The sequence below is a fragment of the Delphinus delphis genome, chromosome X (genome assembly GCF_949987515.2).
Source record: "Delphinus delphis chromosome X, mDelDel1.2, whole genome shotgun sequence".
Lineage (NCBI taxonomy): Eukaryota > Metazoa > Chordata > Mammalia > Artiodactyla > Delphinidae > Delphinus > Delphinus delphis.
The window spans coordinates 121,844,122-121,859,664 of NC_082704.1; the positions used below are offsets into that span (position 1 = coordinate 121,844,122).

The 15,543-nt window shown below is 43.6% G+C and overlaps 1 protein-coding gene across 2 annotated transcripts in view; it reads left to right on the forward strand.

The window, feature by feature from the left end:
- Nucleotides 1-15,543, forward strand: part of PUDP (pseudouridine 5'-phosphatase) — a 126,662-nt gene that overhangs the window by 67,641 nt on the left and 43,478 nt on the right. The window contains exon 4 of one of the 2 annotated variants that reach the window (XM_060001755.1): nt 2,133-3,526. The exons of the other annotated variant lie outside the window; for it this stretch is intronic. Coding sequence (XP_059857738.1) covers nt 2,133-2,309 — 177 coding nt within the window. The 3' untranslated portion in view covers nt 2,310-3,526. Of the gene's footprint in view, nt 1-2,132; nt 3,527-15,543 lie in introns of those variants that run through there. 2 annotated transcript variants of the gene reach the window in all.

Consider the following 15,543-nt stretch of genomic DNA (forward strand, 5'->3'; position numbering starts at 1 on the left):
CAGAAACAGGGTATGTCAGTTACGCCGCCTGTATTAGCTGTAAGTACCTACGGAGCTTTTCCCGATCATGCCACCATTCCTCCTTTTATTTCCTGGAGCTTAAACGGCATGTGGACAGAGCATGTGGACATTCATCTGTATTTCCTGGAGCTTAAAGGGCATGCGGGTGAGCTGTCAGGTGTGAATGGGCTGACCACTGTTCTCAGATGAGGACAGGTGTCTTGGGCCCCTGTTCTGCTCAGTGCCACGGTTTCTGAGCCACCACCTTTTCCTCACACCTGCCCACATGCTCCTTGGAAGGAGCCTCCCACAAATACAAAAAGCTGTTTTCACGACTGGAGCCAAGCACCGTTACGCCAAGGAATCAACAAAATCTCTTCCTCCGCCCCGCTGAAAGCTCACAGGCGGCCTGCACAAAGCCTAAAAATCTCACGTATTCAAAGAACAACATGTCAGCAGGTGACATTTAAGTGCTTGTCCATGGTCCCAGGTAAAACAACAGGGACGTTTAGAATATGGTCAGGTCATAACTTTAAAAAGTCAGGGACGGAAACGTCACCAGCAGGGACTCTCTGAATGAGATAACTAAGAAACGGCACCTCGGCGGCCTAAGCGGAGTCATTCCCCCCTGAGAGGGAAACCGTCTTCTCTCGGTAGAGGCAGAGAGCTTGAAACAAGACAGGGGGCCACAGGAAGCCTGACAGGAAGGCAGTGGGACTGGGTGTTCCGTGTGCCCAGGACCGTCCAGTTCAGCGCTGTGTCGCGGGCATCAGCCCGCTCTCTGAGGTGCCTAGTGCTGGCTTGTTGTCGTGACGAGTAGTAATTCGCTCGGTCCTCACCTCGGCCCTGGGGGGAGTCAGCTCATAAACGGCTCAGCCTCCAGGAGAAAGGGAAGGAGGGAGGGAAAGAAAAGAAGTCAGTGAACCTGTTCCAGAGCAGACCAGCAGTAAGAGTGTGAGAGCATGTGTATGTGTTTGTGTGTGTTGTGCGTTTTCCACTGACTTAAAGACATCAGAGGATGCAGACCTTCTAGTGTCAGGCTGCACCTGGCAGCTGGTGCCCAGGAGCCGTTTCCAGGTCACCAGCACATGCGGCTGGGACCGCAGCGACCTATGAAGTGGGGTTGGGGGCAGTCGTTGTGATCAGTGGCAGGGGGGCCGGGGGCTGGGAGGACGTGAGGGGGAGACTGTCAGGTCCAACATGGGCCACCCCCGGGCGTCCTCGGGCACTTGTGGAGAAGAAGGGGCACAGGAGAGCATCTCAGAGGTGCCGGGAGGAGCCCTCTTTATACATGTCCAGCCCCTACAGAATCTTAATGGAAAAGACTAAAGCTGCTTTCACATTCAGTGTGGGATTCCAGGAGCCAAGGGAAACTTTCTCAGTGGGTGCTCTCCTCGGAAGGAAGGTGATAAAAAGGTGACACACCCGTTCACCGCTGGGTAGACTTCTGCCTCGCATTTGGAGCGAGTCCTGACGTGAAACTCGCAGTAGCGATGGTCACAGGATGGCACGTTGAGGAGCTTCCTGACGCGAGCGGGGGCACAGACACTCCCGTTTAGTGGTGGTGTCTGAATAAGCTGAAACAGGTACCGCACCTGGTACTCCGTCTTTGTGTTCGGGAGATTTTTGGTGCGTGACGGGTACCCCCAGGGGCTAAGTTTTTCACTAAAACATCCTAACGGTTTAATTTCCAAACTGCAGTACTTGAAACATTGCCAGCTCTGAAGTCACTTTACACCTAAAAAGCGTATTTTTTCTTACTTTTCACAACTTCCTCTCATGCTCAGCATGGTCAATTATCAATTGAACAGATTCTTATGATTCAATTAAAATAAATTTGTAAACCGAGAATCCAGTCTTTCCACTCAGCTGTGCCACATTTCGGTAGCACTTTGGGGCCAAGATGGACCTCTTCCCTGTAAAGTGACGTGGTGGGACGCACTCGGGCTGCAGAAGGGCCAGCGCCCTCTTCTCCCCACAAACCATAAACCGGACAGCCTCCACTCCGTTTCTGTGTCACGCAGAACACCGAGCTGACTCAGCTGACGGTGGTGCGGGCAATGAAAGCCCAGTCTAGACGTGTGGTTACAGAGAAGGCCGTCTCAACCCTCTCTTTCTTCCTCACCCCACAGTGCCTGGTCTTTGAAGATGCTCCCAATGGGGTGGAGGCCGCCCTCGCAGCTGGGATGCAGGTGGTCATGGTTCCCGACGGAAACTTAAACCGAGACCTGACCACAAAGGCCACCCTCGTGCTGGATTCCCTGCAGGACTTCCAGCCCGAGCTGTTCGGTCTGCCGCCCTATGAGTGAGAGGCTCCTGCGCCCACACGTGTGGCCCACGCTGCCCAGGAGAAGGGCAGAGGAAAGCCCAGCTCCCAGACCTCCACGTGAACAGTCCTTCAGCCTGTGAAGCCTTCTCATCCCACGAGGGTCTGGCCCACACTCTCTAAAGGGTCAATGAACTGTAACGTGACAGACAGAAAGCAAAAGAGAGACAGCCCAGAACACAGATGGAAATTGTCGCTTGAATAGTCATGTTTAGTATTTGAATAATTTGGGTTCATTTCTTTTTCTTCTTCGTTGTTCTCAACCCTGGCTGGAAAATGTAAAATATATATACATATAAGTATATGCTTTTATGTGTATATGTGTATGTACATATTTATTTTAGTTATATACATTGTGTACTGTGTCAGTCTCCTCAGTGTTTCATCTTAACATGCGCTAGCAACTAATAAAAGTGAGGTGGTAATGGTAGTTCTGTTTGGTTTGTAATCTGAGTGGGAAATCCGCATGAAGGATGAGGTTTTCGTAAATCATTCTCTTTATCAGCAAATGTTGACATTCCTTATGTGCCCTTAAATCTCTGTGGACCTCTACTGAGAGACTGACTGTGAACCGTATCTTCCGTTGTTCCCTTTCAGTGTGAATATAATTGGTAGCCTACATCTTATATCGAGGTGCATATCCACGTTTCAGAATGTTTTCTGCCTCAGAAATCATTTCCTTTAAGAACATTTATTTTTTAATACATTCTTTGATGCAGATAGTATTGGATTTCAGAGTGCATCCTTGGTACCACCGAGAGCCGTAGCCCATTTTTGGAACAATTTATTGGACATTACACTTTGGTGATTAACTGCTTTTAGTAGATTTACTCAGCCTTTTGTGATGGGAATATAGTGAGAGGCATTGAAAATGGGAACAATACAATCACAGGGTGTTTCCACTGGTGGACACCCCACCTCTGTCCCGCCCTGGTCTCTGTTATTGATTGTCCTTGAGCTAATTTTCAATTCTGTGAGTCTTAGAAAGGTGATAGTGATGTATGTGATTGTCAGGGGGAATGATTATCTGTGCATGGTTGTCTCTGGCTGTTGACCAATTTTACGTCATTTCAGCAAATTCATTTCAACATTCTTGAGTGCTGTATACGTGTCTGTTCTTTGAATTCTCCTTGGAATCAGTTGTAACATCTTACTGTTCCCTCACCAGTGTGTTTAATTGAATAAAAGTTTTGACACTTACTTGTTCATGTTTTATTTGTATGGGAGTATGATTTTACCTTTTTTTTAAAAAAAATTATCGTCTAACAAATGTAAAACATAAATGCAAAACATACATGATTGACTTTCTTTTCTCTTAACCCAAACAGTGCTCACATGGTAAAGTGGCATTTACATATTAAAAAAAAATTTTATTGAAATGTAGTTGATTTACAATGTTGCATTGGTTTCAGATGTACAGCAAAGTGATTTGATTATATATATATATTCCTTTTCAGATTCTTTTCCATTATAGGTCATTACAGATTATTGAGTATAGTTCCCTGTGCTGTACAGTAGGTCCTTGTTGGTTATCTATTTTATATATAGTAGGCATTTACATATTTTAGGTGAACCATGCTGTCTTTGCGTACAGCAAAGAAAGGCTCTCAGTGAAATGGTCACGTACGTGATTTGGTATCTCATTCTTCCAAAATATTTGTGTTGCTGTTTTCTAATCATTAAGCCATTTTGCATGAATAAGACAAACAGGTTTAATGCCTCTTAATGATGTAGATCAGGGTCAGTTTTTCTCTAGGGTGAATGTGGTCTTAAATGTGGTGGTGGTGTTTTTGTGGTTTTAGCCAACTCTGCAGACAAACACTTTGTACTTTTTTGTATAAAAGAGGAATACGGATGTGTGGTCAAAGCCCACATATTCTTTCTTATTTTTCTACGTGAGTCTGATGGAAGCAGTTGAAGCAATACAACATTTCAGTGGTGTTTTTCCACGGAATAATCCATCAATTTCATAGAGGTATAATAATGAAAAGTTAGACCAGAATGACTGCTGCCAAGAAAGCTTAAAGAGTAGTTGTCTTACTTTCTTAGCTCATTTAAAGTGTGTTCCATTAGGACCCTCAGGGATTAATAGAAGTTACACCGTTTTGTGCCCTAAGTTGCACCTGTTGGCTCATATGTTACCTGTCCTTCAGAAGGATTTTCGGTACTGATGACAGCCACCGGGAGATGACACGGTCATTCTCTTCTTCATCCCACTTAAATGAAACATGTGAACACTTTTAAGAACGTACTACTTACTACTTATTAGAGTTTTTCCACCTAATAAGTCTTCAGTTAGAGCTCAGTGATTTATAGAAAAGAGAAAAGGTCTGGAAGACACCCACATAACGCTTAAGACAATTGACTTACTAAGAAATAGGAATTACTTCTGCTCTGCCACGGTAGTCAGTGTTTAGAAACCTCAGTGCACATACCTTTGAATATCATCGACGGTTTGATGCTGAATTTGGCATGCTTTGAATGCTGTTTCCACATTTTAAAAACAAATTTGCACACGATAACAAGTTCTATAACAAAGAATAATGAGTTTTTGCCTATTGGTGTTAATTCCTCTGCTTAACATCGTGTACTGCCTACGCTCTACTATTCCACAGGATAAAGCTGAAACTTCCCTGGCCTTATAGAAAGGCTTTCTGACCTAAGTCTAGCACCAACAGTCTTTAGAATTATTTCTATTATTCTTATTATTATCATCACCATCATCATCTTCTGTAAAGGGAAAATGAGAATTAAAGAGCAAGGGGTTTCAAATTAGGCCAACTTCAGTTCAGATCGAAGCCCTGCTACTGACTAGTGGTGTCACTTTATTTTGCCCCTTTCCACCTCAGATGCCTTAGCTGTGAAATGAGGTTACTGAATACTTTGCAGTGTTGGTGTAAAGAGTTGATTGAGGTCACACATGGGATGAGAATCCTTAGCACATCATGAAAGATTTATAAAACGGCAGCTACAGTTACTCCTATGTCAGAGTCCATGTGGCATTCTCCACTAGTTTTTGTTGGTTGGAGATACTTGGTTTACCAAGGGTATTTGTTGTCTGAGCAGCTCACGCTGAAAGCAGATTTTCAGGATGCCTCAAAATGTTCTGGTTTCTCGTGATTCTCTTTAACAGATCGTATCTTGTACAGTGGAGTACTTGCTTTCTGTCACCTTCGTTAGTCATTGGATATTTCTCTTGCTTGTAACTAGCTTCATCAGAAAAACTGTCATCCGGATTGAACTAATTCAGGATTGTTATTTCCTTACTATATGCCAGGCTCCATAGTCGTAGAAAACTGAATAGGAACACATCTCAGGGTGTTTATCTTGTTGCACTTCAGTCATAAAAATATTTGAGTTGCTTCCAGATCTTTTTTCAGTACCAGGTTAGCATCAAGCCTGTTTGACAAGGGGCAGGACAGGCCCCCGCACCGTGGTGGGTGCCTGTCACAGAGCTGCTTAGAGACTCTGAAGCCGCCCGCGTGGTGTTAAGGCATGGCATTACAGTGTTGCTTTTGTTGACTGCAAATGCCAATGCTTCCCAAGTTCCACATGGCTTTCTGCAACACTGTATATGAAAATGAGTATTTTTACATTAAAATGTTTTCAAGTTTTACCAATATGTTAACCATGTGTTTCTCTAGGGGATGAAAATTACTGTACAAAGAAGTATTTAAGAATCGTAATAGTTTCTCATCTCTCTTTTTTTAAATTGAAGTATAGTTGATTTACAGTGTTGTGTTAGTTTCAGGTGTACAGCAAAGGGATTCAGTTATATGTATATAGGTACTTTTTGCAGATTCTTTTCCCTTATAGGTTGTTACAAAATATTGAGTATAGCTCCCTGTGCTAGACAGTAGGTCCTTGTTGGTTATCTATTTTATATATGGTAGTGTGTATATGTTAATTCCAGACTCCTAATTTTATCCCTCCCACTGCCTTTCCCCTTTGGTAACCATAAGTTTGTTTTCTGTGTCTGTGAGTATATTTGTTTTGTAAATAAGTTCATTTGTACAATATCATTTTTTTAGATTCCACACATAAGTGATATCATACTGTATTTGTCTTTCTCTGTCTGACTTACTTTACTTAGTATGATAATCTCTAGGTTCATCCGTGTTGCTGCAAATGACGTCATTTTACATCTCTTTTAATAAACATGAGACCTTGGGAAACATGCTGTAGTATACATTTGCTTATTGAAAACCTCGTCAGAGGGATGGGTATTCATATATTGTGCAGAGTCACTTAAAATGCTATGTTTTCAAAATCCACTTTAGGAAAGAATTGGCATACATTCCATATTCAAGGTCTTAATCAGATGAGGATAGATATTTATTATAAAGAATACCTATTTCTCTGTAAGCCAAGTCAGTGCTCTAATTGGTGGTAAAATCGGCATTCTGTTTAAAAGTCAGGAACCAAAAGGATTCCTACTATCAATAAGCTTTCATATCATCCTAGAAATTCTAGTCAATGATTAATGCCATTTAATGTTTACATATGAGTCTCATGATGTCAAACTCTCTCAACTGTTTCTCTGAACATGTCTATTTCACCACTCTTTTTAAGGATGTCTTCACTGGATCCTGAATTCTGGTTTGAGATTAATTTTGTTTCACCCTTTAAAGATATGATTTCCTTGTTACCTGAGTTTCATAGCTTTGACTAAACAACCAGCTATTGTTCCTACTCTTGAAGGTGATCTGTCTCTTTTCTCTAGCTGCTGTTAAGGGTTTGTCCTTGGTCTTTGGTCTTCTGAGGAATGGCTTCCTTTGTTTTGATCTTGTTTGGACTTTGTACCTCTCCCTGAGTCTGTGCTTTATGTTTCCCTGAACTCCTCGGCCATTATCTCTTCCCATATTCCCAGGCTCACCTCTTTGGGTCCTCTCCATCTAATCCAACAAAAAGGAGAAGGCTTAGCAGTCCCTGTAATCAGTGAGTCATACCCAGGCGGGAGCTGCACCACCAGAAGCGAGGGCTCAGGACCTGGGGAGCTTGCGTGGTCGTCAGGACAGGCGAGAAGCCAGTGCTGGCTGGGCCACAGGAATGACTTGGAGGCAGGGTACATGCACCTATAAAGGATTAAGATTTCTCCGTTAGACTGGAAGCTAGGCACACTGATATCATCCACGGGGAGATCGACCCCCTGGAATCAAGTACACTAGAAGTCACAAATCCCCAGAACCACGGGACCTAAGAAGCAGGGGATCAGATCACAAAACAGAAGCAATAGTGTAACAATTTCAATAAAGACTTTAACAATGTTACAAATCAAAAAAATCTTTAAAAATAAAATATTGATAGCATTCGCCTGCATAGCAGTAAGTGATGTTGGTGAGAAGGATCAACAGAAGAGACAAAGTAAAAGAGAAGGAGTTCAAATCACTTCATGGTTTATAGTCTATTTCTGGTGATAGTTTGTCAAGATAAGCCAAAGCTTGGCTTCGAGGAAAATGCATAGCTTTAGGAGAATCTGGGTCCTAACACAAGAAGGTGTCCAATGAAAACAGGTCACAGGGAAGTGATTGGAACATCATAAAAGTTGAAAGTCCACCTTCACATGCTGCCAAGAGACCAAGGACGATCGGGGCAGAGAAGTGGACATAAGGTCTAGTTACCTGAGGTTGGACAGGATCAGTTCTGGGGACCAAGGACAGACTGGAGAAGGTGAATGTGAAGGGCTTGGCACCATGAGTGGAGAAGATTCCCGAGAAGTTTTACTGATCAGGACAGCAAAGACAGGGTGGTCTCTCCAGGGCAAAAAGGATCCAGGAGGGGGTCTCTTGTCTTTGTTGGAGTTTTCTGTGGACTGAACAATTCAAAGTGGTTAGAAAGAGAAGGACATGCTTCAGAACTCCAGATGGTAGAGTTCTGTGAAGTAATTTTATCTTGATCCTAAAGGGAACGAGGAATCCTGGTTGGTGGACAGAGTTGAAATTTCTCTTTCAAAACTTGAGACCCCAGAGAGAAGGGGAAGGACAGAACAGGCTGAGTCCGGCCGGCTGGAGGGCAAGCACAGAGGAAAGAATTCATGAAGTGTTTTGGCATTTACCCCGAAAGTGTATTTAACCCTGTGAATCCAGCACAGCCAAGTAGCTAAAGGTCTCTCGGACCTCCGTCCTCCCTAGCTCTCCACATCGTGCTCATCCAAACAGACGTCTTTTTACAGCCGAGGAAGCAGCCACGTGCGTATATGCTTTAAGCCGCCGACAAATACTTCTGACCCCAAATCTCACTCACTGCACTGAACCCGGCTCATTCCTGCCCTGTCTCTCTGCACAGAACTCCATGGTGATGTTGCCACATATGTCCATGAATCCCCCTTGTGAAAACGCAAATGCCCTGGGGAACGCGACTTCCGCTCCTAACCTCTTTAACCAGAGCACTTCCTGCTCATTTTTAGCTGAGAACCGCTCATCAGCGGGAATCACTTGTCGATGCAAGGAAAGAAAAGGCGGGTTAATGACAGTGAAGGCTTTTGAATAGGAGGCACGGCAGCAGAGGAAGGAGGTCTGAGTGGGGACTTCGTGGGACCTTGGAGAGGTTGGCGGCTGACCGTGGGCATTCATGGCCTCCCCGAGTGCCAGCTCCTTTTATTTAGTTATCGGGTGCTGGAAGCGAGCCGCCGCCACCGTGGGCAGCACAAAGGCAGCAAGATCAGGTTGTAAAATGAGGTGCCCTGGGCTCTCCAGGAGAGTGCAGGGAAGCACATCACCCTCATCTTTTTTTTTAACCCTTTTGTGGGGATCCTTCTCCATGGCAGCGTGTTCTTCTCTGTCCACCCCTACAGTAGCAGCATTCAGCTGGCTCTTCTCAGCGGTGGGCGAAGGTTGGGCTGGGGCATCCTGCCCTAAGCCACCTCCTAGGGCACGCTCCAAGCTCCAGGATGGCACAGATGCTCATGTCTGGGGTCTGAAGATGAGGATGACGCCATGCTGGACCACTTTTCCTGGGGCAGTAGAGATGGGGCTGGTTCTGCAGCCCTACTTCATAAAAGACTCTGTCTCCAGACTGATGTCTTCGGTGGGAATGCAACCCAGAGGGCGGACAGTTCAGTGTCCTGAGATTTCCTCCGTGCTGAGTGCTCGGGCTTTTTTGGATAAAATATTAAAATGGTAGATGTCTGTGTGATGTTCTTTGCTGTGTCTCACCCGCTCTCCTTACCTTGAGGTTCGGAGTGGGTGAGCGCACAGAAAGAAACTGACATATACCTTTCAGGATTGGAATGTCTAGTCTTCCAAATCATAATCCAAATTGGATGGTGGCTTGCAGAAACTTTAGAAAACAAACATCATTCTGCACCATTTTCTCCACTTACCAGACTCAGAGTTTTCCCAGGAGAATGCCAATATTATACCCCCAATGTATACACTTACCCACAACAGCACTCGTAAACTGTTTGAACTCACCACTGGAGAGTCGTTTCCAAACTAACATTGTTACACACTATTTTAAGAAAGTTCCAAAATAAACTTAGAAGTATCAGATTAATTCTCAAATAAGCCGTGGTGACGGCTGACTCAAATATGCCATCCTTAAAAAAAATGTCTGTTGTGAAATATTCAAAAGAAACCTTTCTGCATTAAGAAAGGAAGGGCAGTCGGGGGAGAAAGCAATATCCATCCTTAGGGGGTATGTGGAGCTCAGAGTTAAACATAGGGTTCATTTCTCCCTTAAGTGTATGACTTTTTCCCCTAAAGTTGCCCTGTTTTAGTTCACTACAAATCCATGATAATATGAAGTTACTAAATGATATCTATTAATTTCCACCCAACCATAGTGGTATGAATTTTGAGATTTACACTGGTGTATTTTTCAGTGTTGAATGTTTTCCCTACCCACTGAGCGAGAGTAACCCTCTCTCCTTCTAAACCTTTTATTTTGTTGAAATAAGTCACAGCTACTACAAGCAAGAGGCATCAAAACCATCTCTCTTTAACCTCTTTTCAGAAATCTACACACTTTGCCTCGTTTTAACTGTGTTTAAAAGGTGATCTTAAACCCTGGAAATGAAAAGAAGGGTCTGCGTGTGGCACTCTTGGGGGCTCTGAGGATGATTTATACAACAAATCGGAACCTTTTCCTGTTGCCAACTTAAGTCACACGCCCCAGATGATCCTTCCCTGCTGTTCATGTAAATACCTGCTGTGCTAACCTGGGCCTACAGACTTTTGCGCAAGAGCATGTTGAGCTCAGACAGAGAAGATGCCTTCTGCGGAGGAAATTGGAAGGAAAAGGAGAAAATAGAAATGATCGTAGGAACAGGAATAACTATTATACATACATCTACATACCGAGATCGATCGATCGATCGATCGATCTGTCATCTACCTATGTTTCCATCATCTACCTATCTTTCTGTCTATCTTTCCTTTGGTACATTTCAATCAAAATAGTTTAGAGAAAATTGAATGTGGGTATCGACCTATGCAACCTAATTGTTTTGAATTAAAGAAAAAAATTACTATGGCTACATACCATTCCTCTGATAGAATTTAAATTCTCCATAAGGAATTAAATTCTCCATTCATCCTCATTTAGTAAGTTGTATTTTTACACAGTCTGTCCACATATAGCATTGAAAAGTACCATTGTATCCTCATAGAATGTTCTGTGTGTGAGAGACAGAGACAGGCAGACCTGTGCAGAAGAGATGTGACAGTTTGAATATATGTATGTTAGACATTCAAGTCCCCCCCTCCCTTATGGTATCAGATTCACTGGGGAGAAAAATAAGAGGTGGCTCTAAAGGAAGGAATTACTCTTTCAATTTCAAATGGTTGCACAAACATATTTCCATCCCATTTCTTCTATGGAACCAACCCAACACAACCAAGAGAATAAGAAACAAAAAAAATGTTATCTTTGATGAAACTAGGCATCTCCTGGATCACAGTACATGCAGAAAGATGGCCAAATGCATGAGAATTGGATGAAGGTGATGGGGACACCAAGACAAGCTGTCTTTTTCTGCGTGACTCGGGCAGAAACGGCAGAACTCAAGAGTTACCCAAAGTGGGCAACGCACATTAAAAGGAAAAGCAATGACCCCTTGCTTAGAAGAGTAGGGTCAAGGTGCGCGGGCCGGTTTTGGAAGCCTCCCTACGTCATGCTTCCATCCTGGCATAGGATGGGGGCGGAGAAAGAATTAGTAAGAAAAAAGCCAACAGGCCACCTTTGCTCGAAGCAGACCATGGGTTTGGCGAAGTGGAGAAGTCACGAGGTCACCTAGCCGAGCAACTCCTCACCCTTACCTGGTGAAGATAGAAAGGTCAAGGTGAGATAAGCACTGTGACACGTTCTGCGCAATGCACAGCCTCAGGCTGAGCCCAGACAGCTTGCTGTCAGCACTCCCCCACTGGCCCGGTGCAGTTAGGAAAACCCCTGGAGCCACAGCCGGAAACTCAAGCGGCCCATCACCCTACCTAGCTCACCCTTCTGCCCATTCCCTCAGATTTTGCTCAATCTAGTTCCTGGTCCTCATAGATGTCTCCTTCAAACATGAGAAATAATACGATTTTAAAAGCTGGTGGCTGGCCAGAGGCCTTTGAAGAGATGCTGCAAGGAAAAAACAAAGAACAGGACATGATGGATGGAGGCACATACCACAGCCACAAAGCCCGTGAACAAAGAGACGTCCGAGAAGTCAGCAGTTAAGGCAAATAGTGTTCCTCTGAGATGAGAGTTTAAAGAAGAGATACAAGGGTTGAAGGAGGAGCTGATAATACATTAGATGGGAGTGAGAAGTAGGCGGGCAGCCTCGGAAAGAAACGAGAGTGAAAAGTGAGTAGGAGAGGCAGAGAGAAGAGATGGACCACCTTTAAACCGGTGCCCGGCCAACATTAACAACGAACGAACAGGAACAAAATAGTCAAAGGTGCATTCACGGTGAACGTTCTGAAATACAGGGAAATTTGAACCTGGAGACAGAAATAGCCCAGTGAAACCAAAGGCACTGTTTACATAGATTAATTCACAAAGAAATAGTCTAGCAAATTACTGCAATTTTAAGTTACGGAAAAAATTCTACAGATATTCAGAAAAAAAAAAAATCTGGGAAGCTAAGATTTCTCCATGTCAGACAGGAAATGCTTGAAGAACGTGGAACAATATATAAAAGGACCTGAAGGAAAGCCTGTATGTCCCAGAATGCAACCAAAACTGTCCATACCTTTTAAAAGATACAAGTAGATATGTCCAAACAGACACCACTGCAGGGAATATAGGTTCATGAAGAAAACAAACAGAAAGAGGTTGAATTCTTACCAACCAAGAGAAGCCGTGTCTGAGAGATTCATTGTAAACTTAAAAGATGTGTTTAAGTGTAAAACTAAGGTGAAACCTGTGGAAATCAGGGTCACAGAGAAGAAAATAAATGCTATCAACCATGACAATGTAGAGATGATGACGTAACTAATAAAAACATCATCCGAGGAAATGCAGTGGAACGTGGAAGTGCGAGGAAGAGCATGCTGATTTTTCTCATGTTTAATTCCAGGCGTTCAATAGACACCGTTTTTAAATTCATAACAAGTAAAAGAGCGACAAATACATTTAAGTGGGGGCAGGTAACCACCAGAAGAACTAAAAGTAGACTCACATTCTTTCATTTTAAGGAAAACCCAGTAATTCAAACGATATCCCATGCTTGTTCATCTCATAAAATAACTGCATAAACGGCTGATGACAACAGTCAACCTAATTTTTTGCAGACTATGTGTATTACTTCAAAATAAGAATAATTTTTATCCATTCTTGACCAAATATATATCCTGTAGAACGTTTCGGTAGACCGTATTTCAGTACACTAAAAATCACCAGTGTTACTTAGGCAACTCCTGTACGAAGGGTGGACATTCAGGAATTCTCAGTAACAGCTCAGAAAAGGTCCCTGAGTCAGGAACCTACCTTCTTCTTGGTCCAAGGCACGAACAGGGAGCATTAAGCAGCTCCGTAGGATATAAGCCAAAGTCCCATAAGGAAGAGGCAGGGTGCGATGGCGAGGTGTGTGCAAACCCCAAAGGAAGTGCAGGGCCTTCTGCAGAACAGGGTGGGGTCAGAGGGATGAACTTGGGTGGGCGTGGAAGGCTCCTTGAAGAAGCAGGATCTGAGCGGGGTCTCCGGAGACACGGGGCATGGAGAGGCAGTGAGGACAGGTCACGTGCTGCCGGAGCCGGGGTGAAGGGCAACACGCAGGTGGGAAGGGACAGGACCGTGTCAGAGCCCGTAAGGGCGGTCGTCTGTGAGAACAGGGCACTGAGGAAGCGTGAGAATGGACGAGCTGGCTGCGGCCAGTCGTCATGGCACAGAGCTCAGCTCTTACGTGCCAGGTGAGGAAGAACCTGGGAATGTGTTTTCAGCGGCTGGTGGATAAGTTCCAATTATTAGGAAGATTGACCTGCTTGTAGGATTCTGGTCACCCAATAATTTTGGCACCATTCTCCATCTGACCACTTGAACCTCATTTTAAAGTTCTGGTCAAGTGACATAATTGCCCTTGGACAGACCCGGGGGTGTCTGGGGCAGGATGCCCAGTGTCATTTGTGAGAGTGGGAATAGGGCACTTCCAAGCATTAGCTCAGTGCAGCCCGCTGAGGATGCAGGGGCACAGGCTGCTGAGCACGAAAGCCAAAAATGGGAGAGGATTTTTTAAAAATTAATAGACTTTTTTGGAGAGTTTTAGGTTTATAGAAGACTTGAGTGAAAGTCCAGAAAGTTCCCAGATGTCCCCCTCCCAGTTTTCCCTGTCATTAACATCTGGCCTTAGTGTGGTGTGTTTGTTACAATTGGTGAGCCAATATCATTACCTTATAATTCACTAAAGCCCCCAGTTTACATCAGGGCTCACTCTTGGTGTGGTATGTTCTGTGGGTTTGGGCAAACGTACAGTGGCATGTGTCCATCATTACAGTATCGACAGAATCGCTTCACTGCCGTAAAAGTCCTCTGTGCTCTGCCTACTCACTCCTCCTCCCCATTTAACCCCTGGCAATCACTGATTTTTGTTTTACTCTTTCCATAGTTTTGGCTTTTCTAGAAGGTCATCTAGTTGAATCATACCGTGTGGTGCCTTTCCACACCGGCTTCTTTAACTCAGCCATATGCATTTTAAGGTTCTAAGGATTTTTAAAACAAAATAAATATTAGGTTTAAACCGAGAACAATTCAGGAATCCTATGTGTCTTCCCTAACTTTAAAATGGACTCACTTGATTCTTCTAACATTTAACATTAAAGCACTAGTTCTTTAACCGGTATGCACGAATGTGGTTATATTTGACATTTCATGCCAGCCTCGTTTCACACATGCATTATTTGCATTTTTATGCATTCATTCCACACTTAACGTATTCATAAAGCCCTTGCTTGAAAGGAGCTTACAATTATTTTTATTACAAATGTCATTACAAACAGGAGCTTACAACTGTTTTTATTACAAATGTCATTACAAACAGTTGCTCATATACGTGTAAGTTTTTATCGAAAGAAGTGAAGAAATTTGCACACCGGTGAACTCTGAACAGAATCCAAAAACTAGGATGTCTTGGGAGGCTTTGTGCGTTTTATGGGCGTTCGTGTTTAAAGAGGTTTTTGTTCTCAGTATATTTAATCATAACATTTCTCAGAGTGGTTTTTCAACTGTGAGTTCACCTTGTCCTAAGGAAGTTCACCTCCCTTATTTCAGACTTTCAAAGTAACGTGCCAAGCACGAAATTGCTGTTGTCTCTCAGTTGGACATACTTGCCCCCATAAACATAACCTACTTGAATCCATCAAGAGAGCACCGTATTTTGACATCTAGTAGCTTCCTAATCAGAGAAAGGATAAATTTACTCCCTAACAAAAGTAAAACCCTGTCTCTGGTAATCGAGAATTAGCCCTGCTGATGTAAAAAATGAACATCCCAGCTGGGCATTACACGTTTTCATGAGCAGCAGAGTGCCAACCCATCGGACAGGAGCTGTTTCATTTTGTGTTTCACAGCCTGGGTCCAGAAATGTGATTTTGAAGATTAAAAAAAGGGGGTGAGGACATGGCCAGTGCTGTAATTTTTACAATTCCGCATGTATGTATGTCTGTGTATATTTGCATAAATTGAAACTATCTATGAGAAGTACCCCCATGACCCTACAACAGTAATTAGACCCCAAATCTCTAAGAGATGTATGTCTTCACATTATGGGCTAGAAGTGACTCTCTCTCTCTTTTCTGTAC